The 13335-nt window shown below is 42.0% G+C and overlaps 1 protein-coding gene across 1 annotated transcript in view; it reads left to right on the top strand.

Moving 5' to 3' along the window:
- The window catches only part of HEPHL1 (hephaestin like 1), an 84162-nt gene that overhangs the window by 35000 nt on the left and 35827 nt on the right, over nucleotides 1-13335 (top strand). Inside the window, exons 6-7 of the mRNA XM_018556809.1 lie at nucleotides 10210-10375; nucleotides 12352-12491. Coding sequence (XP_018412311.1) covers nucleotides 10210-10375; nucleotides 12352-12491 — 306 coding nt within the window. The remainder of the gene's footprint in view (nucleotides 1-10209; nucleotides 10376-12351; nucleotides 12492-13335) is intronic.

Raw genomic sequence — 13335 nt, 5'->3', positions numbered from 1 at the left:
CAGGATGAGATGAGCTGCTAAGAATCTTCATTGATCCTGCTCTGATATGCTCCACAATGAGGGCTTGTTATAAAGTACATTTACTGCTAGTTAGGAATTTCTAACTATTTGAGTGTCCAGAACTTGGCCAGAGTTACACTTTAAGGTTTCATTTTAAGATTTACAGGCTGGAGCCACAGACGCCTAAATGGAAAATTGTTTTAAGTTTTGTATTGTTTTGAGCTGTAAGGGGTTAGAACCTCTGCCACATCTGTACTGCTGTCTGCTCCCCCACTGGGAAGATTAACCTTCTTTATTTGTTCTGGTAGCCTCTGGTACCAGGAGTGAAATGAACAATCCAAAATGGGGAGTTGGATAAAAGAAGAAGAACAGAGGGATAGTCTTCCAATGGAAACACTTGTTGTGGTGACAACTAAGGGAGAATGTCTTCTCATTTTGGAGAGATTTCCTCTAACTTCCTATTGCGTCTACAGGACAGAAAGTGAAGCGAAATTTCCCCAACGAGATACAAAACAAACCTGACAAAACGTTTTGGCTTTAGATACAAGGAGCTTAAAAAATGTAAATGCCTGGGAGAGAGCAACCGAAAGGCAACCCCGAGTCACCAACCAAACCTTACCTCCTGTCTTGGCAGGTTGAACAGAACGCTACTTTCTGTGCATGAATCATGATAATGTTCTAGCATGTAAATGCAACCATAGCTCTAATATGGCTCCACTACCAATTTATTGCTAAGCTCCCCATTTTGCTCATGTGCATACCAACTAAGTCATTATTAATTATTTTAATACCCATTTGGGGGTCCTATGGTGACCTTCAGCCTCTTTTGTTTTGATTCCTTCTTAAGCCAGACATGTTGGGAAGTAGATAGTCCCTGACTGTCCTTCATTTACATAACTAAAATTCTTTCCTCTTTGTGGCTCTTGTAGGTCTATGTAGACGTATGTACAGGTGAAACTCGAATAATTAGAATATCGTGCAAAAGTAATGGCAGTAAGTGCTGCAAAAGGGGCCCAAACCAAGTACTGAGTACATATGCATGCTTGTACTTTTCAGAGGTCCGATATTGTTCTATGTACAATCCTTGTTTTATTGATTGCATGTAATAATCTACTTTTTTGAGGTTGTGGATTTGGGGTTCTTGGGGTTTTCATGAGCTGTAAGCCATAATCATCACAATTATGACAAATCACGGCTTGAACTATCTTGCTTTGCATGTAATGAGTCTATCTCATATATTAGTTTCACCTTTTAAGTTGCATTAGTGAAATAAATGAACTTTGCACGATATTCTAATTATTCGAGTTTCACCTGTATGTGCACTTACGTGTAGGTTATAATGTACTGCGTACCAAAGTGTGTTGTGGTGACATTCATTTTTAATGCCCCCTCTAATGCACTAACACAGTAGTAGCCAACCCAACTGCACTGCATTGCACCACAACCCACAGACAGTCTATTTGTGGTACGTTGGCAGCCAATGGAAAATGAATGACCTACCTTAGCACTATACACTTTAACGTGTGACACAATGCACACAACTCAAAGGTGTAAATAGACCCTAAAGCAATGAACTATTTAAATATCAAAAGTGTTTAGATCTGAACCTCTTATCCAGCTGCTAAATGATCACGTTTGTTATTTTCAGACACTTATGTACAGGAATAGTAGTAGTAAAAAAAAAGGGGAGGGGGAAAGTGTGTTCCTTTGCAGGCTAAAAAATGTCCTCGCTTCCCATATCTGAAATTTGGCAGGTAGGTCTCTGTGCTTAATGGTGGAAAAAGTAATCAAAGGGCTCCTTGCCAGAACATTTGCCCCTCCCCCCTTCCTGCACACATTCAACTATTTCCCCAGTACAAATAGTTAAAGGGTTATGAAACCCTCCGTTTTTTTTTTTGCATATATCTACTGCTAGTAAGCAGTAGCTATAGGCAAGCATTCCAAGCACCACCACCCCGGCCATAGGCGGCGAGAGGTCTAGGGACAACCCTGGCTAGCATTTCAAAATGTACCTGTAATGTACCTGTAACATTATTAACAGTGCCTGTGCTTTTCAAGTATTTACATATTCTTACATTTGACAATTACAACAAGGCTCTACTATCCTCTGTACCTGCAGGCACTCTGAAGAAATGAATCCTCAAAGTTCACAAAAGATGCAGCGAAGAGGGTCTCCGCTCTCTGCTCTCCCCTCTTACTGTTGTAACAACCCAGCTTGACTCCCATAGGAATGTGAAGGACAGCATACACAGGGTGAGCTAGCAATGCATACAGGTGAAACTCGAATAATTAGAATATCGTGCAAAAGTAATTGCAGTAAGTGCTGCAAAAGGGGCCCAAACCAAGTACTGAGTACATATGCATGCTTGTACTTTTCAGAGGTCCGATATTGTTCTATGTACAATCCTTGTTTTATTGATTGCATGTAATAATCTACTTTTTTGAGGTTGTGGATTTGGGGTTCTTGGGGTTTTCATGAGCTGTAAGCCATAATCATCACAATTATGACAAATCACGGCTTGAACTATCTTGCTTTGCATGTAATGAGTCTATCTCATATATTAGTTTCACCTTTTAAGTTGCATTAGTGAAATAAATGAACTTTGCACGATATTCTAATTATTCGAGTTTCACCTGTACTGTGCAAATGGAGACAGGGGTAAGGGCTTCAGATACCCTTCAGAGCACAGACTCCAGACTCCCAGCTTTACAGAATTAGGGCCTTTAGGACAAGACCAGCTCCATTCATCACCCCAAGTGAGTCACCGGGTTCCCTGCATGGCTCCAGCATCACACAGATGTCTGAGACCTCTCCAGCAGCAAAACATCTCTTGCACTTCAACTCGAGTAAATCTTCCATTTTACCCAGGGCAGGCTTCAGTCCCAACTCCAGGTCCTTTCTTCCAGACCCATGTGGGTCCTATTCAGGCATCAGGCCTAGCTGGACAACATAACTAACACAACCCCTAAGGGGGACTAAAGACAAAAGACCTCTGCCAATGCTATCCCTCAAATATTTATACCCTTGCCCAGCATGCAACACTGGCATCAAAACCCCAAGTGGTGTGCCAGAGAAGGACATAAATATTTACAACGTATAACCTTATATTAGAGATTAGAAGACTGGCAGACTGCCAAGTCACTGCTGGTACGGGGTTTGGGGAGGGCTGAGCTGCTGAAAACGAAAGTGTTTCTGCTGCAATATTTGAAGCCAATCTCCAGGCTCCCAAGAAAATAGGCCTCGTTGCAGGCAGTAAATGTGGAATTAATTAATAACACATTACTGAATCCGGGGACTTTCAGTGTGTAATCTTACAACTAAGTCTGTGGGATTTTAGTGAAATGACATATGTCTCAACTCGTGTACAATATCTTTTATAAGCCCATCCCGAATACCTCACCAGCACCTCTATTAACACATATGCGATATAGGAACAGCTATTGTGTAATACAGCATTCCTGGAACTGAGAGGTAATGGTATCCAGATTACAGTAACCCGTTACATTCTGAGAAGGAGATCCAATGTACATTTAACCCCTTCATGACTGAGGCCTTTTTTTCATTTTTTGTACCCATGTTCGTGCATGCTCGTAGGCGGGGTTCACTCTTAGGGTTGTTGCGTGTGTGTGTTCCTTTGGGTTGGCTGTGTAACCCCATGCATGCAACTCGAAACCAGACACCCCACTTTCTCAGAGGTTGGAGGGAGAAGAACCAGTCCACACAGATAGTCTTTTTGTTGGTTTTACTTGAAGGTATTAACAGAACAAAGTATACGCTCAGCCACCCCTGGGTGGGATGACGGCACAATTCTTGATAGTTGTATGGTGTTACAATTTAGAGAGAGAGCAGAACAGCCCAGGTGCAGCCCAGAGTCCACGACTTACTTTGGCCAAAGGCCCACTGGCAAATATCGTCATTACTACAGCTTCTCACTATTCTCCGGAATCCCATCCTTGTCAGTCCTAGCTCGGTGGGTTTCCCCCTCAGGGGAAACTAGGGAATCTTTGTAGCTCTACATAGTCCTAGGCCTGGTCCTGTCCTTCTCATGGACCAGCCTATGTTTAAGAAACAGTCTCCCTCCGGAGACTCTGCAAACAGTCCTAGACTTCTGCTCTCCACAACTCTCCTCACTTCCCCTCTCGGGGGCCCCCTATAAATCAACTCTCCTGGGACACAGAGTCTCCCCAGGCCAGAGCTGCATCTATCTCCAGGGCCCCATGGGGACATCTAGTGGCCATTGGCCGTACTGCACCAACCTACATGCTGTTGTATTGTATTAATTACCTTATACTGGTACATAGCCCATCAATGTATTTGTTATGTGGGTCTACTGAACTGCAATATAATTCGTAAGTTCTGCCACTCAAAATTTGGCTGCTGGTTTTGGACTGCACAGATAAGTCTGCTCTTTTCATTTCTCGAAACACCCTCTCCAAACCTAGAAACCAGGGGCTTAGGGGTACCAAATCTGCTCTTATATTATAGGGCTGCACAAATCTCACAATTATCATCTATATACTTCAAGTCAGTTGTTCCTGACTGGGTCAGGATGGAAGTTAGCTTGCATAAGGGCCCCTCTATTGAGGCACTTAAATGGATGAAATCCAACCAGAGGCCAAAGACACTGGCGCCAACCTTATTACATTCTTTAGCCTTATGGGATCACATCCGAAAGAAGGAGGGGATGGTCTCTCCACACCCCCCCCTCGCGCCTCTATTTGAAAATGTAAATTTTATGCCAGGATTACAGTTAAAAACATTTAAATGGTGGATAGACAAAGGATTGTATAGGATTGGGGACTTTATTAAACTTCATAAACCAATCACATATTACTACTGTATAAACACTCTCAAGATGCTTCATTCTGAATATTTTAGATTTAGACAAATCAATCACTTTCTATCCACCCTACATATCCCCGAGATTGGAGCCCCGCTGTTAACACAATATGAACGGTGGTGCCTAGGTGGGTTAGGTCAAAGGGGAGGAACGTCCCTGATCTACGATGCCCAACTAGGATCATTTACTAAAACGGCTTATATGGTGGCCTGGGAATTAGAAATAGGGACACCACTCTCCCTAGAAGAATGGCAACAGTGCTCTAAAAGATCAACTAAGGGACTGTTAAATGTTTCTCTCTTAGAAGCCAATTACAAGGTCTTTTCTCGATGGTATCTTGGGCCAGCAAAATTAGCGAATATGGGCCCAGGCGTCAGTTCATTATGCTTTAGGATCTGGAAACAGCAAGGCACTATGCTCCATGTCTGGTGGCAGTGCCCAGGACTACGACCTTTTTGCAAAAGTTTGTTTGCCCTGCTTTCTAGGATTCTCGGGACCTATATCCCCAGAGATCCACAGTATATTTTACTTAACAAATTAATCCCGGACATCTCTAGAACGCAGAGCAAACTTGTTTCCTTTTTTTTCCTGGTGGCTAAGACATCAATAGCTCGGTCCTGGAAAGCTGAAAAGGTCCCATTCTCTCTGGTGCTGTCTAGAGTGAACTGGATCATGATCCATGAGAAATTATTTAGCATCTTGCAGGATAACTACGCAGAATTTGAAGCAATATGGGAGCCTTGGTTGAAATACCAAGAGATCTCAAATGCTCATAGCATTATTTCTGATGCCTTAGCTTAAGCATATGTTGACTGCACAGATAAGTCTGCTCTTTTCATTTCTCGAAACACCCTCTCCAAACCTAGAAACCAGGGGCTTAGGGGTACCAAATCTGCTCTTATATTATAGGGCTGCACAAATCTCACAATTATCATCTATATACTTCAAGTCAGTTGTTCCTGACTGGGTCAGGATGGAAGTTAGCTTGCATAAGGGCCCCTCTATTGAGGCACTTAAATGGATGAAATCCAACCAGAGGCCAAAGACACTGGCGCCAACCTTATTACATTCTTTAGCCTTATGGGATCACATCCGAAAGAAGGAGGGGATGGTCTCTCCACACCCCCCCCTCGCGCCTCTATTTGAAAATGTAAATTTTATGCCAGGATTACAGTTAAAAACATTTAAATGGTGGATAGACAAAGGATTGTATAGGATTGGGGACTTTATTAAACTTCATAAACCAATCACATATTACTACTGTATAAACACTCTCAAGATGCTTCATTCTGAATATTTTAGATTTAGACAAATCAATCACTTTCTATCCACCCTACATATCCCCGAGATTGGAGCCCCGCTGTTAACACAATATGAACGGTGGTGCCTAGGTGGGTTAGGTCAAAGGGGAGGAACGTCCCTGATCTACGATGCCCAACTAGGATCATTTACTAAAACGGCTTATATGGTGGCCTGGGAATTAGAAATAGGGACACCACTCTCCCTAGAAGAATGGCAACAGTGCTCTAAAAGATCAACTAAGGGACTGTTAAATGTTTCTCTCTTAGAAGCCAATTACAAGGTCTTTTCTCGATGGTATCTTGGGCCAGCAAAATTAGCGAATATGGGCCCAGGCGTCAGTTCATTATGCTTTAGGATCTGTAAACAGCAAGGCACTATGCTCCATGTCTGGTGGCAGTGCCCAGGACTACGACCTTTTTGCAAAAGTTTGTTTGCCCTGCTTTCTAGGATTCTCGGGACCTATATCCCCAGAGATCCACAGTATATTTTACTTAACAAATTAATCCCGGACATCTCTAGAACGCAGAGCAAACTTGTTTCCTTTTTTTTCCTGGTGGCTAAGACATCAATAGCTCGGTCCTGGAAAGCTGAAAAGGTCCCATTCTCTCTGGTGCTGTCTAGAGTGAACTGGATCATGATCCATGAGAAATTATTTAGCATCTTGCAGGATAACTACGCAGAATTTGAAGCAATATGGGAGCCTTGGTTGAAATACCAAGAGATCTCAAATGCTCATAGCATTATTTCTGATGCCTTAGCTTAAGCATATGTGTTCTGCTGCTTGGAATCTAGGAAATTATAATCTCTTAGGTAACGCTTTTATTTCTTTACATAATAAGATTTTTTTTTCTTTCTCTTTCCTTTTTTGTTTGTTTCTTCCGTTTTTGTACATTAAAAAGTTTTTCCATAAGTTTTCATATAGCGAAAGCTGCTGTACCCTTATTGAGAGGCCCCGCACCCCCAAAGCTAGAAGTGACCGAATGGAAGGGTGAGCCTCTGGAGGAGAACGAGGGCAGGTGCAAAGCTGAATGTTAATAACACAACTGGTTTTCCCCCTTTTTCTCTTTTGGTGATAGCTTTGATGGCCTATGGATAGGGGTTGGGGGATGTGGGGAATAATGTTGATTTGAGAAATACTGAATTTTCTTTTTTTGATACATATGTTAAAAGCCTGTATTAAAATATGTTATATCTTATGGAAACCAATAAAAACTTTGAAATTCAGGATACCACCATGCACATGTGTCAGCAAGATAGAGCTGAGGAGCATGGGAAATATTCTGTTTGGCGCCATCTAATGGCCATAATGTGGTATTTTCCAACAATTACAGATGTAAATGTCAGTTTTGCCGAACAAAAGAGGGGTTATAGAGATGAGAAGAGAGGAGGGAGATGAGAAGAGGTTATGGAGATGAGGAAGGCGGTGGAAGTAGAGGACGGGTTACAGAGATTAGAAGGGGGGTGGGAGATGAAGGGGGATTATGAGGACGAGGAGAGGGCTGTGATCTTTGTAATGCATCAGAAATAAGGTAGGCAGGGCTGACACTACATGCTTTGGAATGCAGAACCAAAAATACACTGAAGGGAATTTATAAAAACGGGAGCAGACAAAATCTGGAGCAGCTGTGCATGGCAACCAATCAGCTTCTATCTTCAATTTGTTCAGTTAAGATTTGAAAATAAGAGAGAGGCGCTGATTGGCTGCCATGCACAGTTGCTCCAGATTTTGTCTGCTCCAGTTTTGATAATTTGGTGGCAGTGCCCAGGACTACGACCTTTTTGCAAAAGTTTGTTTGCCCTGCTTTCTAGGATTCTCGGGACCTATATCCCCAGAGATCCACAGTATATTTTACTTAACAAATTAATCCCGGACATCTCTAGAACGCAGAGCAAACTTGTTTCCTTTTTTTTCCTGGTGGCTAAGACATCAATAGCTCGGTCCTGGAAAGCTGAAAAGGTCCCATTCTCTCTGGTGCTGTCTAGAGTGAACTGGATCATGATCCATGAGAAATTATTTAGCATCTTGCAGGATAACTACGCAGAATTTGAAGCAATATGGGAGCCTTGGTTGAAATACCAAGAGATCTCAAATGCTCATAGCATTATTTCTGATGCCTTAGCTTAAGCATATGTGTTCTGCTGCTTGGAATCTAGGAAATTATAATCTCTTAGGTAACGCTTTTATTTCTTTACATAATAAGATTTTTTTTTCTTTCTCTTTCCTTTTTTGTTTGTTTCTTCCGTTTTTGTACATTAAAAAGTTTTTCCATAAGTTTTCATATAGCGAAAGCTGCTGTACCCTTATTGAGAGGCCCCGCACCCCCAAAGCTAGAAGTGACCGAATGGAAGGGTGAGCCTCTGGAGGAGAACGAGGGCAGGTGCAAAGCTGAATGTTAATAACACAACTGGTTTTCCCCCTTTTTCTCTTTTGGTGATAGCTTTGATGGCCTATGGATAGGGGTTGGGGGATGTGGGGAATAATGTTGATTTGAGAAATACTGAATTTTCTTTTTTTGATACATATGTTAAAAGCCTGTATTAAAATATGTTATATCTTATGGAAACCAATAAAAACTTTGAAATTCAGGATACCACCATGCACATGTGTCAGCAAGATAGAGCTGAGGAGCATGGGAAATATTCTGTTTGGCGCCATCTAATGGCCATAATGTGGTATTTTCCAACAATTACAGATGTAAATGTCAGTTTTGCCGAACAAAAGAGGGGTTATAGAGATGAGAAGAGAGGAGGGAGATGAGAAGAGGTTATGGAGATGAGGAAGGCGGTGGAAGTAGAGGACGGGTTACAGAGATTAGAAGGGGGGTGGGAGATGAAGGGGGATTATGAGGACGAGGAGAGGGCTGTGATCTTTGTAATGCATCAGAAATAAGGTAGGCAGGGCTGACACTACATGCTTTGGAATGCAGAACCAAAAATACACTGAAGGGAATTTATAAAAACGGGAGCAGACAAAATCTGGAGCAGCTGTGCATGGCAACCAATCAGCTTCTATCTTCAATTTGTTCAGTTAAGATTTGAAAATAAGAGAGAGGCGCTGATTGGCTGCCATGCACAGTTGCTCCAGATTTTGTCTGCTCCAGTTTTGATAATTGCCCCTCATTATATTTACATCCCCATTTAATAGGTTAGAATGTATGCTTTATTCATAAATACTGTTATTTTTTTCTCAAATGAAATATAAAAGAATTGAATTGGAGACATGGGAAATATCAATGGAGTGGGGTATGAGGAGGGCGGGTTGGGGTGGTTGTAATTTATAGCTGTGTTTATAGTTACAGTAAATGCTGCAAAAAAATTGCATCATGCATTTAAACAGAGACATAAACAAGGCGATTGCTGCAATTTGACGTTCGCCCACACTGACAGATCTAAGCATCCGGTGGCATAAACAAATTGGATGGATGAATGGCGCTTCGTTTTAAATGTTTACTCGACTGAGCACAAAAAGAAAAAGTATTTAAAATAAAACAAAATCCTAGTCAAGATCATAATAAATAAATACAATAAAATATGCAAAATTCTGTACATTCCATCTACAAAAAAAACTTCTAGTTTATAATAGAACAATGATTTAAAGCTCCAAATCTAAACTATACAAATCTTGCCTCCTTTCCAGTTTATTTTCTGTTTCAATGCACTTGTGAATTGGCTTACGTTAAAAGTTTTGTTGTTGGGTAGAGACTGACTTTGAGAATTGAGCCAAAATCCATTTAGGTGAACCTGTTATAAGATAAACACAGGGGCTGCCATTGCTGATCCCTTTATAAGAATACTCGTTGCCTGACTTTTATGCTGATGCATTGGATTAAAAACTAAAAGAGATAGGCATAACAGCCATGCAGCTGGCATTTTCAGGGGCAAGTTCAGCAATAGCAGCCTCTGCATTTCTTAGAGGGTTTTCTTTGGGTTTTTTACACCCTTTGTGGAATTTTATGTAAAAATTTATATTTTAAGCTTTTAGCCTTTCTGGGGCGCCATGGAAGGATAATAGTTTTTTGGCTTTTCTTTACATACATGCTAACATTTTTCCTTTTTCCTTTCTTAGCTGGCATGTTGGGCTTATATAATGTTGGCAATTGTGGAACAACCCCTACGCCTCTGCCACTGGGACCTGTGCGGAGATATTTTATTGCAGCAGAGAAAGTGCTCTGGAACTACGCACCAAAGAACTATGACACATTCACCAACCAGGCTTTGGATGATCCAGAGAGGTAAATTGCCAAAAATATTTATCACGTAAAGGGTCCTTTATGTTTGCTTTTTAACAACAGGTTGTGAAATTTAGTTGCACCCAAAGTTGCACCCATGTTAATATCATTTCCTTACAGCACATGTCTTCTGTGCAGGGTGCAAAAACAGCATTGGAGTGAGGAAAACATCATAAGAGAGGTTTCAGAAAGAAGGCGCTTCCCTTAGTACTGTGGAGTTCGTCTTTGCTCAGAGTTCTCCTTTAAAACAGGACTGTGTCCTCACCATTTATACAAGCATTTATTGCAGAATTGGTAGGAAGAAGTGTGCATTAAAGTAGCATTAAACCATGCTTGTTTTTTATTCAAAAGTATTCACTTACATCTGGACAACCTACAGCATCCTTCATTTTGTGGCATATATCTTTATTCTTTTACTTTTGTGTGGCATTTGCTCCTTATGGATGTATGCTTGCTCTTCCAACTTCAGGCCGGGGAGGACAGGCAGCACAGGGAGCATGCACTGTAGCGGTCACATGACCACTCATGTCAACAGTGGTTTGTCCCTTATCCCATTAATAGCACCTGCACATGCGCACTCCCGCGCCAGGCATGCCCATGCCAGCTTTATGTAGTCCATCTGCCCCCTTACATAAAACAGCACATGCGTGCCCTTCATGGATTGTAGAGAGCTTGCTGTAGTTGCATCACACGACCACCATCACCCCTAGGCCTGCGAGAACGAGGTGCATACATGAATGTCACAGGTTAGGGCACACACGCAAGGGTGGCTCCATTAGACGCTGCTAGGCAGTGGAGCCACCCTCAATACACTATGGGAGTACACACAGGGCCGGATTTACTCTCTCTGCTGCCCCAACACCAGGTTCCTCAATGCGCCCCCTGTATGCAGGCTTCCCTGCTGTACATTTAGCTCAGCTTGCCCATAGAAGAGCTAAACGTAGAAAACAACTACCCACCCAGCGCCTAGAACTGCATGTCCCGGGCATCGGGAATTCCACACCCCAGCTACCCCTCTACTCCCTGCTGCCCCAAGGCAGGGCCTCGGTTGGCCTTGTGGGAAATCTGGCCCTGAGTACACAGAGGCTGCAAATGAAGATTGCTGTGAAATGACAGGCTGCACACAGAAAGCAAAGAGCAAGCATGGTGAGTCCTTTAGTATGCTGCTCTGTACCACATTTTACATTGAGTGTGTAATATCACTTTAATGTAGGGTTGGCACCTGTCCAGGATTCACCCGGACAGTCCAGGTTTTGAATACTGTGTACGGGTTTCATGGAAGCAGAAACCCGGACACAAGATGTCAGGCAGACAGGGGCAGCCAAAATTAACATAGGGACTACTGGCCCCCCACTGAAAATAGTCTCAACTGTGATATTTACATATGAATGGGTGGCGCTATTTACATATGAACATGACACGGCTCATTTTCCTAAACAAATGTCCGTGCGTCGATAGAGTGTTCAGGTTTCGCTTGAAGAAAAAGTGGCATCCCTACTTTAATGTACAAGGGTCTTCCCAGTGGTTGCATGTATATGTGTCTTAGGTGGTGTGCTTGTATAACAGCAGGGCCCTGGAATCTCTGACCTCTGCTTTTATATGTTATAACTGTCTAGCTCAGAGGTCATGGACTTTCCTCCACCTCCCACCCATCAGGACACTCAGCAATCTGCAAAAGGAAGGTTGCCTGGTGCTACATAGATCTGTATCTCCTCCCAAGCCAACCCTAAGTCTTTCCTTTTGTAAGGTCAATTCCTCTGCTTTAACCACACCCACTAGGAGAGGTGAGGAGCCTCAGAAAGACCAGCCAAGATGATTGGTGGCAGTTTAAGAATGCAGTATATTGAGAAAAATACTAAGCATAATAATTGGTTTAACGGTCGGAGAGTGGAAGCAATGCACGGTGCTGCCTTCAACCTAGTATAATTCTGCTTTAAATATGGAATTTTTCTCTATTTTGTTTATTTCTCTTTTTTTAGTGATTCTGCAACCTTCTTCACAAAGAGCTCTGACAGGATTGGAGGATCTTACTGGAAAGTCCATTATACAGAGTATACAGATGAATCATTTAGTGTTACAAAGACACGCACGGAAGATGAAAAACATCTTGGAATCCTGGGTACCAAATGCTTTCCACAGAATGTTTCAAATAAGTTTATTTATTGTCACTACTACCAACACCACATGAGCTTTAACCATTTAACTTAATGCAATCTCTTTGCTGTAAGGTTGGGATTCATAGTATTAGATGTTTATCATATTGCCCATATTTCTGGCACGTTTAAGAATTAACACTTTTGACCTATGAAACCAAAGCAAGAGTTAAATTTTTTAATATGCTCAAAAAATGAACAATTAGAATCTCAGACATGTAGTTGAAGGAAGCCTTCATAAAAGGCTCAGCAGATAGGCACCCAAACTTGGTCAATGCGCAGCCGAGAGAGAAAGGGATCAAACACCAGCCAGGCTGGCTTCTGAGACTATCACTGAGCCTGAGGTTGTCACAGAGAGGATATGTGGGCATCCAATCTAGGGTATAACTATAAAGTGTAGAAGGGATGACTTCTCTCTGGCATCCAGAGGCCTATCTTTTTTTGTTGTAGATACAGTTGGGAAGAGTTAAAATGTGTCAACCCTTAATTTGTAATGAATGAAGTAGTCATCGTCACTCCAATATTTGTTATGTCATTTCATCTTTATTGACATACAGAGGTCATGTCACAATGTGTAGCTAGCAATGTGTAGCAATGTTTAGCCTCTGTATGTCAATAAAAAAAAGAATTGAAATAACAAATATTGGAGTGTTGGTGAATACTTTGTTCATTACTGTTTGATTGGTGGTTCCATCTGCAGTACCCACTCACATATTATGGGTAATATTTGTCGGGCGTGCGATGGGACGTTTGAATGTTCAGCCTTTCATTTGTGACGCCTGAAATGGGTGAGAGGTTGTCACCGAAACA

Source organism: Nanorana parkeri, unplaced genomic scaffold (assembly GCF_000935625.1).
Source record: "Nanorana parkeri isolate BGI_ZX_2015 unplaced genomic scaffold, ASM93562v1 scaffold254, whole genome shotgun sequence".
Classification (NCBI taxonomy): Eukaryota; Metazoa; Chordata; class Amphibia; order Anura; family Dicroglossidae; genus Nanorana; species Nanorana parkeri.
Note: the sequence above shows the minus strand (reverse complement) of the source record. Positions and strands in the feature narration are given on the sequence as shown.